The 17,547-nt window shown below is 55.3% G+C and overlaps 1 protein-coding gene across 4 annotated transcripts in view; it reads right to left on the minus strand.

Moving 5' to 3' along the window:
- CABIN1 (calcineurin binding protein 1) overlaps positions 1-17,547 on the minus strand; it is a 108,122-nt gene that overhangs the window by 79,086 nt on the left and 11,489 nt on the right. For all 4 annotated transcript variants that reach the window (XR_013485626.1, XM_020977566.2, XM_020977564.2 and 1 more), the window contains exons 5-10: positions 13,390-13,524; positions 9,927-10,107; positions 7,626-7,755; positions 3,794-3,943; positions 2,605-2,876; positions 1,395-1,566 (exon numbers count right to left, since the gene is read on the minus strand). Coding sequence is in view for 3 of the 4 variants with exons in the window: in XM_020977566.2 (XP_020833225.1) it covers positions 1,395-1,566; positions 2,605-2,876; positions 3,794-3,943; positions 7,626-7,755; positions 9,927-10,107; positions 13,390-13,524 (1,040 nt within the window). In the remaining variant the exon portion in view is untranslated. The remainder of the gene's footprint in view (positions 1-1,394; positions 1,567-2,604; positions 2,877-3,793; positions 3,944-7,625; positions 7,756-9,926; positions 10,108-13,389; positions 13,525-17,547) is intronic.

Raw genomic sequence — 17,547 nt, forward strand, 5'->3', positions numbered from 1 at the left:
AATTGGCCTGTCCAGGAGCTGGAGGGCACTCCCGGGGACAGAGACAGAAGCTAGGATGAGGGCAGAACCTGCATCTCTCTCTCATGAGCTTCCGAGTCTGCCCTTCACCATCCCCTCAAACAGAGCCGCCGTGGCCCTCAGGCCACTCGGAGCCCCTCAGTTGGGCCCTTTGCCGAGGAGCACCTGGGCCGCCATCGCCACTCTCCCAATCCTGTTCCTCTGGGTCATTGTCGCTTTTGATCTTCCTCTGTGCAGATTCACAGTGTGACCGTCGTCGCCTCCACTAGGACCACACTGAGTAATCACCCCGGCTCGCGCTCCCAAACACTTCCCACAGAGCCACCCACCGCCGGGGCCTGGCAGGATCTGAGGCTCCAATCCAGCTGCCGCACTGGCTGCCCCTCCCTCCTGGCTTCCTCCTCCTTTCCGCTGGCGCAACCCAGGAAGCCTTCCCTGTCTTCCCTGCAGTCAGCGAGAGCAGCATTCAATGCCTCTTCCTACGTTCCCGGTCTCCCCTCCTCAGTTACCGCCATCTATGGACTCGTGTGACCTATTGGTGAATCGGCCTTGCTGCTCAAGACCTCAGAGGCCAGATGCTGGCTCACCGTGGTCCTCATGGGCCAGGTGCCCTGCACAGTGTGGGCACACAGGGAGCAGCGGCACGCATTCTTCTGTGCCTGTGACCTAGCCTGACAGAACCTTGTGCCGAGGAGGAAGGCCAAGTCTGATGCCTCCATCACCTGAGAGCCCCCAGTGGTGTGGGGGGAGCTGGCTTTCTAGACTGACTGACCCCCAAGCCAGCGAGGGCCCGTCTGCCGCCATCCCACCTCACCATCTCCCTGGGATGGCAGGCCTCCCTGCCGCTGCCTCCATCACAACCCATCCCTTCTTCACATCACCTTGCAGCCCCTCCCTGCCCATATGGAGGCCCTGAGCCCTGCCTCCATAATGACCTTTCCCTGGCCCAGCCCAGCCCAGCACAAAGTGCACTCAAGAAGGACAGATGGACGGCCTGGGGGGCATGCAGCACACACATGTGGCCTCCCCACTGAGGGTGAGCCCCCAGGAGGGATCCTGAAGGCATCACTGGACAAGGATGGGTCTAACACGCAGGCTCAGGGAGGAAAGGCTTAGCCAGGGTCCCCCACAAAGACAACCCCCCCCTCCCTGTGTGTCTCTCCCCACCTCTGGGCTGGTGATGGGGGGCCGCCTGGCTGCTCCTCCCACACACACCCACACCCACACTGCTGGTGCCGACCGGGCCTCCCTGAGGGCAGGGGCCCAGAGCATCAGGGATGGCTCGCTGCCCCAGGGATGGTGCCAGGTGGCAGAAAAGGGGCTGCCCGGCCCTACTCCCACCCTGCCCCCCCCGTCCGTCAGTCTGTCCCCAGCACCTGGGTGGCAGGAACTTGAGCAGCAGCTCCTGGAAGTCGACCTTCTCCTCCTTCTTACACTTGGTGTTGCGGACACGTGCGGACCGCCTCTTGGCCGTCTCCCCGCTCTCCTCCGCCATCGGCCTCTTCCGCTTCACACCCTTCTTGGATTTGTCCCCCCCAGAAGAGTCCCCTGCATGGCCAAGCCGGTGGTCAGAGCGGGCCGTGGGCAGGGCGGAGCGCCCAGGGAGTACACACACGTGCACGCCACGCACACACCACGCGTACACACTCACACATACTAAGAACCCATGCCTCAGGGAGATGCAGTTTCCCTCATTTTCTAAATCCTGATCTTAAAAAGTTCAGTCTCCTGAAGCACATTGCTGAGAATGAGAGTGGACAAACTTTCTTGTTCAGACCTCCCCCCCAGGAGCAGCCCTGGGGCTCTGCTCAGGCTTGGGGGTGAAGGATGGGGTACCCTAGGGCACTGCCCCAGGCTGCAGGTGGTCTGTGTGTGGGGGAACCTCTCTTTCCAAGGGGGACATGATGTCACTCTCAGCCCCTCGTTAACTTTTATCCAATCAGGGCGGAGTCCCACCCTCCGGAACATCTGCTCATCAAGGGCACGTGAATGGGGAGCCGGCCGCCATGATGGTCTCTGGGCTAAGAGAGACGGCCAAAGGACCGTCCTTTCATTAACAAACGCACCGGCCTTAGTAATAAAATGGCTACATTACCCAGAAACTGTGTCTGTCAATCCTTTTTATCGTCACTCCGCACATGCACACCACAGACACATACAGACACAGTCACCACACATACCACATACACCTTATACACACACCACACACCTGCAGACACACTTACTTATACATACCACATGCACACACTAGACACACTTATGGACCACACATACATGCCACACATACGCACACGCATACCACATATGCCACACAATTATACACACACATACTTCCTGACTGTGTGACCCTGGAATGACCCTTCACTTAACTGAGCCTCAGTTTCCCTCACTGCAAAGGATGTCTCACTGGCCCACCATAAGGCACCACCCACGAAGCATTAGAAACGTGGCTTGTTACCAATCTCCAGAAAGGAGGGAGATTCATGTCCAACATGAATTGAGGACACCCCCAGCCCTGGGGGGGGATGCTCCCCCACTCTGGCCCTGTGCCCACCTTCTCTTGGCAAATGCTGAGCCCTGACTCACCTAGTGGAGCTACAGCCTCCAACAAGCTCTGGCTGGGGAGAGAAAAACTGGGCACCACGGCAGCATAGGGGAACAGCGGCTCTGGCGCCGAGGCCACGACGGGGGGGGGCAGGGGGACGCTGACGGTGGCAGAAGGCGGGGTGGGCACAGAGTGCATGGCAGGGTCTCGGTACTCCGAAAGCTCGATTCTCCTGCCCAAGCTGGGCTGAGGGGGGTCGCAGGATGTGAAGTGGGCATAGGTGGCCAGCAAGCTCTCCCCGAGGCACTTCCACCTGGACAGCAAGAGGCAAACTCAGAGCAGGCCCCATCACAGCCAGGTCCGGCCCCCCCAAGGAGGAGGCTAGGCCTGGCCCTGCCCCTTCACATGAGGGAAGAGATACTCCTCCGGTATTCCCCCTCACCACGCCGCATCCCCAGATTCTGAGCACAGCCTCAAAGGGGCCGCGGCCCCACTGCCCGTCCCCTCCATGGTGGTCGGTTGCCCGGCCCAGGGAGCAGCCCTTTGTGGGCTCAGAGACTGGGAGGGGCAGAGGGGCAGGCCGAACTTCGGGGCTCCCGCCGTCCCAGCGCATCCCAGGAACCAGCACCCTCTGGCACTGCATCGTGGATTCTCCTTGGCGGGGAGGCCCTGTCTCTGCTTTTACTCAAGTGACTGGCCCAAGGGGTCAACAGCAGCAGAGGCCAGACATCTCCTAACAAGGAGGTCCCACCTCCTCCTCTCAAATGCCATGACTGAGCCAACAGCGAACCTCCAGGGAGGAGGGACCCATGGGGACAGCCACTGGACCACTGCTGAGGCTTCTTGACAGAGGGTCACATGACCCACATGGCTTCCAAAAGAATGAGGTCAGCAAGGGGCTTCCTCATGGCCCGGGGGTTAGCGAGGGGCCCCCTCATCACCTTGGAGGACAGCGAGGGGCCCCCTCACCACCTTGGAGGACAGGCAGGGGCCCCCTCACGACCCAGGGGTCAGCGAGGGGATCTCTCATCACCCTGGGGGTCAGCTCCCAGTGTACATCTAGATTCTGTCAGAGTCCCGAGGTCTTTCTTCCCAGCAGCACAGACAGAAGCAAAGGGAGAACTGAGCAGCTCTTTCTGTTCTCAGGCAAAGAAGTCCCCGCCCCCAAGGGCCTGCGGGGTAGCCATGGGCCACCCTCCAAGCCTGCCAAGGCCACTGAGGAGCACCTACGTGAAGAAGGGGATAGGTTGAGTCAGGTGGAGGTCCGCCTCCTTCTCGCGCAGCAGCAGCGCCTGCCTCTTCTCACGCAGGTCCAGCGCCTCATCAATAATGGCCTTTGTCTCCATGGTGCTCACAGTCACGTCATGGATGGACATGTCACTGGGATCCAGGCAGAGACAGAAAAGACCATGGTGAGGTGGAGCTCCACAGGGCCCCCTCTGGGCCGCCTCAGTCTGCCGTGCACCCAAGGGGAGTGCGCTGACCAAAGCGTCTGTGGGTGCAGGCCATCGGACCGACCCTGCCCTAGGCTTATTCAGGGCCGTCTCTGCCTTGGGGAGGGGCCCTCAGGGGTGACCCTGCAACACACCAGGAAAGTGCGACGTCACGTGCCAGGAGCCCAGACTCCTGGAAGAGAGGCAACCCCAAGCTCAAAACAGTTGTCCAGCAGACCCCTGAGCACCCACTCCATGCAAGGCTGGCAGGGGGACCAAGTGTCTGGAGGAGGAAGCCAGAGCTCAAGGAGCAGGCAAGAGATGACGGGCCGGACAGCACACGCTGTGAGGGAGATATGGGGGGTGGGACCAGGGGGCAGCAGGAGCGTGGAGTGGGCAGTCATGCTCATAAAGCCGAGGGGTCTCTAGCTGGCAGGAACACCTGCCCTCCTCAGGGCCCCAAGGGGGTGACTGAGGCATGGGAACAGCCACCATCCCTGGAGGGAAGTCAGGGTCAAGCCAGCAAGTGCTGGGGAAGGACAAAGTGAAGAAGTGCAGGCCGGCCCTGCTGGGATTGCCTAACAACCCTCGCTTCTCGGGAGTGGTAGAAAGGTGGGAGCATGGAGGCTGGGGCTGGGCGTGATTCATGGGAGGAAGACGAGGAGGACGGAGGACAGAACCCGGGGGCCTCCAGAGAAAGCACAGCTGGGCAGGGAGGAGAGGTCCACAAAAGCCTTGGAAGCTTCACTGCAGGAGGGACCGAGAGGGCAGAGAAGCAGGAACGCAGGTGCTCCCCCCCAAACCTCCCCCAAACGTGACCAGAAAACACCCAACAGTCCTGGTCAGGAGACCCAAGCAGGTCACGGTGAGTTCCTGGGCCCACCCCAGGGCACCCGACGCGCATGGAAGCTGCAGAGGAGGAGCCAGGGCAGGAATCCCAGGCCAAGAGGCCAAGGGCAGCAGCATCTAACCCACGTCAGGAACTGGCAGACACGCTGCCGCCCCCCCGGCCTGCCCCAACCCCTGACCTCGCCTCGCAGCAGCAGGCCCAGAATGGGCGAACCCAAAAGGAAGGTCCCTGAGGAGCCCTTCGGGTGGCTGGGATGCCCGGGACACACATGCAGAAGAACATGACGCACACACAAGCACAATCAGACTTTCTGGAAGAGACGGAGCAAAAGGGGAACAAAAGAGAATTGAAATGAGAGCAGCTGAGGGGAAAGAAAGAACTCATGGCTCAGGGTAAGGGGGACGAAGCGGGACGAAGCGGGTCCCAAAGGAATAGACCCAGAGAAGACGCCCCCCCACCCCTGAGCCACCCCCCCCCAAGCATCGATCCGGCTCAAAGAAAGGCCACTGGCCAGCACCCACAGAGGAAGAAGAGCTCCAATCAGCATCCCCAAGACCAAGCAGCCACTGTCACGCAGGAGCAGAGAGCTGGGCACATGAGACAGCAATGGGCCCTGGACGAGCAGAGGACTTCTGAGCCTAGCTGAGGAAAAGAGCAGAGGTGCAGAGAAACTCTGAAGCACAGACCCAGGAGGGAAGGGAGGCAGAGGCAAGTCAATTGGAGTGACCAAGGATCAAGAATGAACAGCCTACTCCAATGTGAGGCCCCTTTGGAGCTCCATCTGCATCAGGGTTACAGAAGAGCCTGGGAGTAGGCCCACTGGGGCTTGATGAGCTCAAGAACCGAAAGACAGGGAAGAAGGGAAAATGCCCACCCAGCTGGGCTCAGAAATACATTTCATTCATCAGGGAAACAGTAGGAAAAGAGGAAAAGGAGGTGGAGGAAATATAGGAGGGTAGAGTAAGGGAGGGATTAGTCCTAAGCAAAACAAACTCGTTGTTTACCCCTTTCAGTCATGTCTTATTCTTCGTCCCCATTAGAGGTTTTCTAGGCAAAGATACTGGAGTGGTTTGCCATTTCCTTCTCTAGCTCATTTTACAGATGAGAAAACTGAGGCAAACAGGGTAAAATGAATTGCCCAGGATCATACAGCTAGGCTAGATCTGAATCCAGGAAGATGAGTCTTCCTGGCGCTCTATCCACTGCACCCTATAGCTGGCCACCTAGCTACTCAAAAACAAACTCTAAGGACATACAAAATATTTATAACAGCTCTTTTCATGGTGGCAAGAAAGTGGGACCCGAGGGAGCAGCCAAATAAGGGATGGCACAGAAATGTGACACAACGTTACTGTGCCATGGACGGCCTCAGAGAAGGTGGGGAAGATGTGGATGAACTGACACTGAGGGAGGTGAGCAGAGCCAAAAGAACCCTTTCTACAAGAAGGATGACTCAGAGGGTGAGGACTGCCCTGCCCTCCTCAGAGAGAGGGCGGGAGGAGACAAGCATGTTGTGGACCAGGTTTTTGCTGGACTGCTCGCTTGTAATGGGGTTTGGTTCTTTCTCAAATTGGGGGGAGGAGGAAGGAGAACGGAAATACGAACAAAGTGGACCTTTGCTGATTGAAAAAAATTAGTTTTTTTCAAAGGCTCAAGAGGGGAGGGCAACAGGCAGAGGTCGGTGTGACAGTCCTGGCTCCAGGAGCCAGACTGGGAGAAGGCCCAGGCCCTGGGGCTGAGGAGAGCCCACCCGGAGAGTACGTCCCCACTCTGAGAGGGACAGTGACGGTGTGTGCTGACTGACCCCCCCAGGAGGCGCAGTGAGTGGGCTAAGTCTGGCATACTCGGTTTGGAGAATGGATGATGGGAGCAGGGACAGAAGGGTAGAAAGCACGGACAACAGGTCTGGAGGACAGGGCCGGGGAAGGGCTGCATGGAGACCAAGTGTGGCGCGAGTGGGAAAGCAGAGCAGTCATGCCAGGCCATGGTCCCTCTGGCATGAGGACGAACCTCTTGTGGCCCGTCCCGCGATGCCATAATAAACATGGCACCAGAAGGACCTGAGACTCATGTTCTGCTGCTGACTGGGCCCCCCTCTGCTATGGTGTCTGGGACAGAGCATGGGAGAAGGCAGTCCTGAAGGAGATTCCTACAGAGGACTGCGCTCAGCCCAAGGGTCCGAGCCAGGCCAGAGAGGGCCTATAGGTGGACAAGCAGGATGAGGAAGAGCCAAGAGGGCCCGCCCCACAGGGCAGAGCAGTAAATGGCCAACTAAGGAGCGCTTCCCACTGCCACAAGCTGTCCCAGCAAGGGCCCCCCGCCTGGGGGTCCACAAGCAGAGGCCGTACCACCCCATGTCCTCGGTGCATGCCAACCAGGCTCCCCAAGGGGCCCTCAGAGGAGAAGGGCAAGGTCAGGGGTCCCCGATCATGTCCAGAGCTTGGGGGAGAGAGAATAGGCCCCATGAGGAGAGGCAACGGGAAAAAGGAAAGCAAGCAGAGCTTCTGAGCAGAGGCTCCCACGGCTGACATGGCCTGCCCTCCTACCCACCCACCCTGCAGAGCAAGGCAGGGCCACAGGGCCAGAGCCAAGGGCCCGGCAGACTTCAGAGGGCCACTCTGGTGAGTAAACATCACCGCGGTAGGAGGGCCTGTGGGGGGGCAGGCGTGTGAGCCAGGGACCAATGGGCACAGGGGGCAGGTGCTTGAGCCAGGGACAGGCAGACACGGGGGGGCAGGCGCTCGCGCTGGGGACAGGCAGACCCGGGAGGCTGAGGTACCATTTCAGGAACATGCGCAGGGAGTCCTTGCGGAGGCATGGCTGCTCCTGAAAGATCTTCTCCTTGAGCACCAGCCCTTTGCTGTACCTACAATCTTTCTCCAGGGCTTTGCAGATGAAATACAGGCCGGCTGCAGACAGAGAGGAGACAGTCAGGCCCATCCCTGCAGCCCCAAACGTCACCATCCCGCCCCTCCAGCAGGGCCCCACGCATGTCCCGCGTCACCCCCAGCTCTTTGGGCCTCCCTGCTGTGCCTTGGTGCCCCAGCCAGACGCCCCCTTCCTGGCAGTCCATCTCATCAGAAGCTGGGAAGAGAAGAGCCAACAGGTGCAATCCCCTGCTCCCCCAGCGTCTGTGCTCAATCAAAGGGACACAGATACTATGACTGGGCACAGAGAAGGCCCACGGCCACCTATGACGGACAATTGTGCCCCAACCTTCAGATCTGACCAGCTCTGGTTGGCGTCACCGAGGTCCTGCTTAAGGGTCTCTGAGCAGCAGGGAGAGGGGCTCCAGCTTCCCAGCCAAGCAGGACAAGGGGCAGACACTGCAATGAGGTTTCCTCCCTGTTCCCACAACCGAATAAAGGTTTCTCACAAGAACCACAACTGAACAGAAAAGGAACTGAGCCGGCTCCAGAACGGAGTCCCAAGACAGCGTCAGCATGGCTCCCCCGACTGCCACCCAGGGCTGTGATACGTGGAAGGTGCTGGGCACAATGCCTGGCACCCAGAAGGTGCCACAGAAACACTTCTTCCCTCTCTTCCCCTCCTCGTTCTCTCCTTGAGAAATTACAGCCAAACAATCGTGGACTTGGGGGCTTTGGGGGACCACAGGAAGCTGATGCTCATCCAGAGCTGTGCCCTCGTGGGCCGCTCCCTGGCCCCAAGGCGGGCCTTCACTCCACTTCCCTGCTCCTCTCACTGGCCTAGGAGGGGATCTTGGACAGATGGGCTTTTTACTCTTTTTTTCCATTGTGTTGGTAGCATTTGCTGTTAGGGTTAGGGTTGGGGCTGCCTAAATGAAAAAGAAGAGACAAAACCCAGCAAGCAAAAACCAAGGCAAGAACACAGGAATGTGCTCTCCTGCACTGGCTGGTCTCACGCTGACCCTTCAGCCACAGCGCCCCTGACCCTCCTCCGCACAGGTGCCCGCGGGTGGGGCTGAGGGGGCTAAATGCCTGGCCCAGACTGGCCCCCCACAGCACATGGACCACACCATCCCCTAGGAGACCAGCGGCGACTTGGTGCAGGCACGCGCACACAACAAACAAAGCCCATAGCTCAGAAAGGTCCTTCAGGCAACTGGGCAGAAGACAGAGCAGGGAGGAGAGGGACCAGCTGGAAGGGAGACCCAAGGGGCTGAGGCCCTCCCCCGGCTGGCCAGGACATGGCCGGGGAGTCACTGGGGCAGAGGGGAGGCCTGAAGCCAAGGGCAGAGCTCAGAGGTGACGCTCACTGTGTGCCAGGCACTGTAAGCTCTGTCTCTCAGTCCTCACAACAACCCTGGGGCTTCGGTCCTATGGTCGTGTCTGACTCTCCACAGCCCCATTTGGGGTTTTCTTGGTAGAAATACTAGAGGGGTTTGCCACTTCCTTCTCTAGTTCATTTACAGATGGGGAAACTCAGGCAAATAGGGTTAAGTGACTTGTCCAGAGTCACTCAGCTAGTGAGTGTCTGAGGCCAGATTTGAACTCGAGGAGACAAGTCCTCCTGACTCCAGGCTGGTGCTCTGTACACTATCACGCCCCCTAGCTGTCCCAATCCCCTTTTACGTATGAGGAGACCGAGGCCCAGAGAGGTCTAGCCTGCCCAGGGCCCAACGGCGAGTAAGTAATGTTGGGTTTTCCTGCCGGTAGGTACTGGGCCACCTGGGACGACAGGGCGGTCTCCTAAGGAGCCCTCCTGCCAGCCTGTTTTCCATCTCTCCCTGAAGCTCCATCCTCCCTGACTCAAAGCGCATCCCTCTGATGCCCTGCCACACATCTCTTCCTCTAAGATTTGGCAAAAGGCAAGAAACCCGCTGGCCTTGAGGACTGTGTCCTGCTAGTCGTACACAGCAGGTGTGAGAAAGGCGCAGGAGCCAGGGCAGCCAGAACGGGCCCCTTGGAGGTGGAGGGGGGGAAGCAGAGCCTGCCAGGCTTGGGGCACAGCACTGTGGGCAGCCCTGAGCACCCCCTCTTCAGCAAAAGGCCTCCAGCCCGGGTGGACAGGTAAGCTACCTATGGAGGACAGTCCCTCAGGGCCAACAACATTTCAGGGCAAAGCCCCGCCTCCCTACCCCAGAAGGGGCAGGACTCACTGGTGTAGTCCCCGAGGGTATACAGGACCGTGATGAGGTTGTCCAAGCAGGGCCAGTGGTCAGGATTGCAGCGGAGCCCCTCCTCAAAGGCGTGGCGAGCCAGTGGGATGCACACCAGCTTCAGGGCCACGCGGCCAATCTTGTACCAAAGGTTGACGTCTGTGGAGTCCAGCATCACGGCCTAGAAACATGGAGACAGACGCGGCTGAAGGCTTGGCCATGGCACATATGCAGGGATGACTGGGAGCCTGGGACTCGTGAGGACCACTGTCACTCTACACCACCAGGGTCTAGACAACATTGGCAACATCTGTCCCAAGGCCCAAAGTTCCAGGGAAAAGGAGAGTCCACAGACAAGGGGCAGGATCTCCCTAATAAGCTGTCTAATTGTTCCAGGGCACAGAGACCACCTGCTCAGAGCTCCAGAGCAACATCACAGGCAAGGAAGGAACACCAGAGGCCTTTCCAGTAAGGCCAGGGGCAAAGCAAGGATGTCCACTGGGAAAGAAAGGCCTTGAGCAGAATGAGAAGACGTCACGGAGGGAAAGGAAGGAATGAAGGGAGGGGAGGAGGGGGCAGGAGGAAGTGCCTCATTCTGTGCCAGACAAGGGGCTAAGCAACTGACAAACATTATCTTTTTAGTCTTCACAGCAACTCTGAAAGTGAGGTGCTATTGTTGTTCCATTTTACAGTTGAGGAAACTGAGGCAGGCAGAGGGAAGTGACCTGCCCAGAGTCACAGGGCCACTGAGAGTCTGAAGTCGCATCTGAACTCAGGTCTTCCTGACGCCAGGCCCAGGGCTCTATCCTGCACCACCAGCTGGCCTCGGAAATGGAGCATGTTGTATGAGGCATACTGGGGGGATGGGGTACAAGATTAGACAGGTGAACTGGGTGCTTGGCCATGAAAGGCTGTGACTTGTCAAGGCCAAAGGGAACCAATGGAGGTGACTGAGTAGGGGGTGAGGTCGTCACACCTGAGCTTGATGGAGATCCCTTTGGAGGCTGAGTGGAGGATGGACTGGAGGGCACAGAGATCGAGGCAAGCAGACTCCTTGCCCTGCCAGCAGCTACTGCCATAGTCCAGGGATGAGGAGATGAGGCTCCATGCCAGGGGGAGAGCAGCATCAGAGAGAAGGGGGTGTACTGGAGAGATGCTGCAGAGGTGATGTCAATAGGCCATGGAGTCATATTGGATCTGGGGGGCGAGAGGGAGGAGCCCGGGAGGACCCCGAGGCTGGGAGCCTGAGGACCTGGGAGGACGGGGGTGCTCTCGACAGTGACTGAGGAAGGCAGGAGTCATTTTGGACCCATTGAGTGTAATATGTCTACTGGATGTCCAGTTGGAGATTTATGAAAGGCAGTTGGGTCATTTGAGACTGGAGGTCAGCAGACAGGTCAGGGCAGGAGAGACAGATCTGAGAGTCATCAGCACAGAGACAGTCATTAAATCCATGGGCAGTGATGAGATCACCCAGAAAAGTAGGGCAGAGGACCCAGGACAGAGCCCTGGGGGATGCCCATGATGAGAGGGCCTGGTCTGGAGGAGGATGGAGATAGAGAAGGAGGCACCAGAGAGAGAAGAGGAAAACCAGGAGAAAGAGGAAAGGATCTAGGAGGACAGAGGGATCCATGGAGGCTGCAGAGAGGACAAGGAGGATGAAGATGAAGAAAAGACCACTGGAATGGGCATCTAAGATGCCATTGGTGACTTTGGAGAGGGCACTTTTGGTGGACTGAGGTCAGAAATCAGACTGTACAGATCATTAAGAAAGAACGAGCTGAAAGGAAACCCCGGGTGTAGACACCTTTTTCCTGAAGCTTAGCTACAAAGGGCAGAAGAGACACAGGACCAGTCAGGGGCTGCAGGGATCTCGGGAGGGTGTTTGGTAGATGGGGAAGGCCTGCGCGTATTTGGAGGCAGGAAGGAGTAGCCAGGAGGGGGGAGAGAGAGAAGAGAAGCTGGGCTGGGGGGGGAACAGGGGGGACAATCCGCTGGAGGAGATAGCACAGAAGGGATCAGCTGAGCAGGAGGAGGGTCACCTTGGTCAAGAGTGAGGCCTCCTCATTGTGGGAGGAGATACTGATGGCAGATGAGGAAGAGAAGGGGAGAGGGGGAGCTCCCAGCAAACGGCTTCCATTTTTTTGTAAAATAGGGACAGGGTCTCAGCCGAGGGGGAGCCATGGGTGGCTAAGGGGGGCTGGGAAGGTGTGGCAGAGGAAGAGGAAGCCAACACGGAAGGTGTGACAGGACGGCCCAGCCAGGCAGCAGGAGGGTGCAGGTGAGGTGGGCAACATCGCTTGGAGGCAGATGCATGGGTCTGTCTGCCTTCATCTCCCCTCAAAGGCAGGAGGCCTAGTGAGGGGTGGAATCCATGCAAGTGACTGGGAGGGAGGGAGGAGAGAGCTCGGAAAATGTAAAGGCAAAGCCTCTCCTGGCCCAGATCCTGGCCCCGATTCTACTCATGGAGTACGTGAGAAGCAGGACAAAGGGCACAAGAGGGTGGAGGATGATATGGAAGGATCAGGGAGCCCGACTCCAAGAACCCAGAGCAGTGCAGCCAACAAGGCAGAGCCAACTGATTAAGGAAGGCTGGGAGGGAGATGGGGAGGGGGTGAGAGGGGGAGGGGCTGGGGGGAAAGGGGCTGAGGGGAGAAGGGAGGCAAGAGGAGGAGGAGGGGGCTGAAGGGAGGAGGTAGCTGAGGGGGCTGAGGGGGGGAGGGGGCTGAGGGCCAGGCAGAGGAAGCTGAACGGGGCTGTCACATCATTTAGAGCTGATATGGGGCGGGCAGTGAGCATGGAGGTATCAGCAGGGACTCTCTGTCTTTCTGTCCACCCCACCCCCACCCCCGCCCCAGGACAAGAGCCTGCTGAGCCCCTCTGCACTCCACGGGGACGGGGCAAGAAGGCCCCCAAAGGAAATGGGCCAGGCTTCATCAGGACAGATAGGGCACCAGAGGTAGAGGAGGGCAGCGCCCTGAACCTCGTTAGGATGATGCGAAGACGAGGGAGATCTACCCAGAGAAGAGAGGCCATGGCGGGGGGGGGGCGCGGTGAGGGGAGCCAGTCTCCCTTGTCACTGAAGACAAACAGATGCAGAAGAAAACCACAGATTTGGGAGTGGACAGCTAGCTCTCAAGGACCACTCTGAGGACAAGGTTGGGATGAAATACCACCATCACCAAGTGCGAGGTGCGCCTCTGCCACGTTCTTCACCTGCCAAGGCAGAACTTGGGAAGGCTCTGTATCACCAGAGCTGAAAGTGTCAGATGGGCCAGGCCCATCGAGGCACTAGCAGGGCTGAGCCAGATTAAAACTCTCTGGGAACACAGATCGTGGGGACGGGGTTTTCTGAGCCAATCTGCATCTGGCCGTGGGGATCCCCAAACCCCCCAGACCTCGACAAGCAACCCCCAAGTGGCCACAAGTCGCTGGGGCCGTGGGTGCTGCAGACAGACGTTACCTCCAAGTAGAGCTCCATGGCTGTTTCCAGGTCACCCCGCTGGGCCGCCAACTGTGCCAGATTCTTGTAGGTAGAATATTTTAGCATCAGCCCAGGATGCTTCAAGCCTTCCCTCTCATCACCAGACAAAACCGCCTGAAAAGGAAAGAAATATGCACACAGGCCAAGGACGACGACAGAGGAAACAGGTGGATGAGCTGGACGGCAGCATTCCCTGACCTGCTCTGACCTCAGGCACTTCTGCCCCCTGTGCAGGAGCAAAAACAAGTGAGGCAGGCTCCAGCATCAGAGGGGCTCCAGTGCATGCTCACTAGTGCCCAATCTCCCCCCATTCCTCTCCCTCCCTGTCTGTCTGTCTCCCCCCCTCCACTCCCCTCCTTCATCCCCCCATTACTCTCTCTCCCTCCCTCCTTCCCTCCCTTCTCCCCTTCTCCTTCTCCCCCTCATCTCTCTCTCCCTCCCACTCCCTTCCCTGTCTGTCTCTCTCTCCCTCCCTCCTTCCCTCCCTCCCCTCCTCCTCCCTCTCCCATTCATCTCTCCCCTCCCACTACCCTCCCTCCCTGTCTGTCTCTCTCCCTCCCTCCTTCCCTCCCTCCCCCCTTCCTCCTACTCCCCTGTCTGTCTCTCTCTCCCTCCCACTACCTTCCCTGTCTGTCTGTCTCTCTCCCTCCTTCCCTCCCTCTCCCACTCCCCCTCATCTCTCTCCCTCCCAATCCCCTCCCTCTCTCTCTCCCCCCACTACCCTTCCTCCCTGTCTGTCTTCTCTCTCTCTCCCTCCCACTACCTTCCCTGTCTGTCTGTCTCTCTCTCCCACTCCTCCTCAGCTCCCTCCCTGCCTCCCTCCCCCACCCCTGATGTCTGTCTGTCTGCCTGATCACTGTACCAGAGTAGCCACAGATGAATGTCAAGCCTCCCCTTAGGTTCAAACAATCAATTTCACAAGCACAGAATGGTGGGGAAGGGGAGCCAAGCTTTGAGAGCTGTATGAGAAAGATCCAGTAATGATGCGATTCCTTGGGAGGAACCAGAGGTCTAGGCTCTGAAGGGAAATGAAGAATGTGAGGGAAGAAGAGAAGGGGCCAAGCACGGACCGTCAGCAGGTAAAAAGCAGAAGGGTCGGTCAGTGGAGCACAGCAAGACCCAGGCTGTGGGGGATGTGTGGGGACAGCGGACAGCAGCCTGGCCAAAGTGAGGCAAGGGCCAGTGGCTCACAGCAGCCATCAAGAGGCTCTCCACCTGGGCATGGGCCCTGGACACAAAAGGTTACGTCCTCAACAAATCAGAGGGGTAAGGAAGACGGCACCTGTCCAGTCTAGGAGTAGGAAAGGAATTCCTGCCCACACAAAGGATGGAGCAGCAGAGAAGATGAAACAGATAACTTTCATCACATAAACTAAAGATCTGTACAGAAATACTTCCAGCCATTCTCTGTCGGGTGGAAGCTAACAAACTGAAACCCTGGATCCCCAAGGGGAAGGGCCACATGCCACTGTGGCCTGAGGACACCAGGGTGCCAGGTGGAAGGACCACCAGGACAGACCAGGAGAACGGCTTCTCCTGTAAAAATGGCTTATGGTATCTCAGAGCCATGAGCACACTCATCAGCGCAGTCACCAGACCCGAGACAAAGCCTGCCACCCCATTCCTCTCCGCTCAGGCAATTTCCAATCATCCAAAAAACCCTACAGTTTGTACCGAGCTGGGTCCATCTTAGGTGACTGCCTCAACAGGGGGGTCCTAAGACTCCCCCCTGGGGCCCTCTGCTAGCAGCAGCGAGTGCTGGGACCGAGGGTCTGCAGGCAGAGGGCTCGCACTGCTTCCTCTGCCCAGAAATGCTAGAGCCAAATTCCAGAGCTCCCAGGTCAAAGACAAAATATTGTTACTGAGACCATTCAAATGCCATGGAGCCACCGTCAGGATCACATAAGATTTAGCAGCCACCACAGCAAAGGAATGGAGGGTTTGGAATATGATACTCTGGAAAGCAAAGGAGCTAGGATTGCAACCAAGAATCACCTACCTAGGAAAACTAAGTATAATCCTTCAGGTGGAAAAATAGACATTTAATGAAGTAGAGGACTTTTAAACATTCTTGATGAAAAGACCAGAGGTAAAGAGAAAGCCTAACATTCAAACAAAGCATAAAAGGTAAACAGGAAAGAGAAATCACAAGAGACTGACTGATTAAGGTTCAACTGTTTACATTCCTATATGGGAACATGATACTGCAACTCCTCATAACTTTATCATCACCAGGAGTCTTAGAGGGAGTCTAATTGGACAGAGGACTTAGGTGTAACTCCATTATTTTTGGATAATTTCAGAAGACAGGAAAGATGAAGAAAGGATGCCCCGGGGGAGGGGTAAGGAAAGAGGGAGAACAGGAAAAATTATCTCCCATAAGAGGCATCCAAGGAAGAGTTTATATAATAGAGGGGAAAACAGGGAGAGAAGACTGGCTGGGCCTTGAACCTCACTCTCATCTAAACTGGTTAAAGGAGGGAAGAATACACATACACACCCAGCTGGATACAGAGATTCATCTAGTGGGAGGACCTCAACTTTCCCCACTCAGAACTAGATAAATCTAACCATAAAATAAACAAGAAAGAAGTTAAGGAGATGAAGAGAATTTCAGAAAAGTTAGATGACAGACCTCTGGAGAACATATAATGGAAATAGAAAGGTATACACCTATTTCTTAGCTGTGCGTGGCATCTTTACAAAAATTGACTATGTATTAGGGTATAAAAACCTCACAAGCAAATGCAGAAAAGCAGAAATACAAAATGCACCCTTTTCAGACCAAAGTATAATAAAAATTACATTCAATAAAGAGCCTTTGAAGCATATATTAAAGATTAATTGGAAGCTAAATAATCTAATCCTAAAGAATGAATAGGTCAAAGAACAAATCCTAACAACAATGAATAATTTCATTAAAGATAATAACATTAATGAGATAACATGCCAAAATTTGTAGGATACATGAAAGCAGTACTCAGGGGCAAATGTACAGATCAACAAATTGGACATACAACTAAAAAAAACTAGATTAAAAAAGACTAGAAAAACAACAAATTTTAAATCCCCAAGTAAACATCAAAATAAAAGTCCTGAAAATTAAAGGAGAGGTTTTGAATAAAATTCAAAGACAAAAAGTCATTGAACTAAAAAAATAAATCTAGGAGTTGGTTTTCTAGAAAAACCAACAAAAGATAAAACCACTGTACAATGTGACTTTTGTAAAGCAAGAAGAAAACCAAATTATCAGTATCAAAAATGAAAAGAGTAAATGCACCACCAACAAAGATAAAATTAAAGCAAATATTTGGAGATATTTTGCCCAATCCTATGCCAGTAAAACTGGTAATCTGTAAAAAGGATGAATATTTACAAAAATACAAATTGCCTAGATTAACCAAAAAGGCAATATAATACTTAAATAACCCCATCTTAGAAAAAGAAACTGAACAAGTCATAAATGAGCTCCTTGAGAAAAAATCCCCAGGATCAGATGGATTTACAAGTGAATTCTACCAAATACCTAAAGAATGATTAATTCCAATACTACATAAACCGTTTGAAAAAATAGATAGAGGAGTCATGCCAAATTCCATCTATGACACAAATATGGTTTTAATACCTAAATCAAGAAGAGTGAAACCACAGAAAGAAAACTATAGGCCAATTTCCTTAATGAATATCAATGCAAAATTTGAAATAAAATACTAGCAAAAAGACTCCAGCAATAAACCACAAGGATCATATGTTCTAACCGGATTCATACCAGGAATGCAGGGCTGGTTCAAAATAAGAAAAAAAGATCAACATGATGGACCATATCAGTATCAAAAATAACAAAGACCATATGATTCAAGCTATAGATGTAGAAAAAACTTTTGGCAAAATACACCACCTATTCTTATTAAAAAACACTAGAAAGCATAGGAATAAATTTAGCTTTCCTCAAAATGATAAGCAATACCTATCTAAAACCATCAGCAAGCACTATCTGTGATGGGGATAAGCTAAAAGCTTTCCCAACAAGACCAGGGGTGAAGCAGAGGTGCCCATTATCACCACTGTTACTCAATATCGTACTAGAAATGCTAACAGCAGCAGCAAGACAAGAAAAAGAAATTGAAGGCATTAAAA

The sequence above is a fragment of the Phascolarctos cinereus genome, unplaced genomic scaffold (genome assembly GCF_003287225.1).
Source record: "Phascolarctos cinereus isolate Bilbo 61053 unplaced genomic scaffold, phaCin_HiC Scaffold_4;HRSCAF=312, whole genome shotgun sequence".
NCBI lineage: Eukaryota > Metazoa > Chordata > Mammalia > Diprotodontia > Phascolarctidae > Phascolarctos > Phascolarctos cinereus.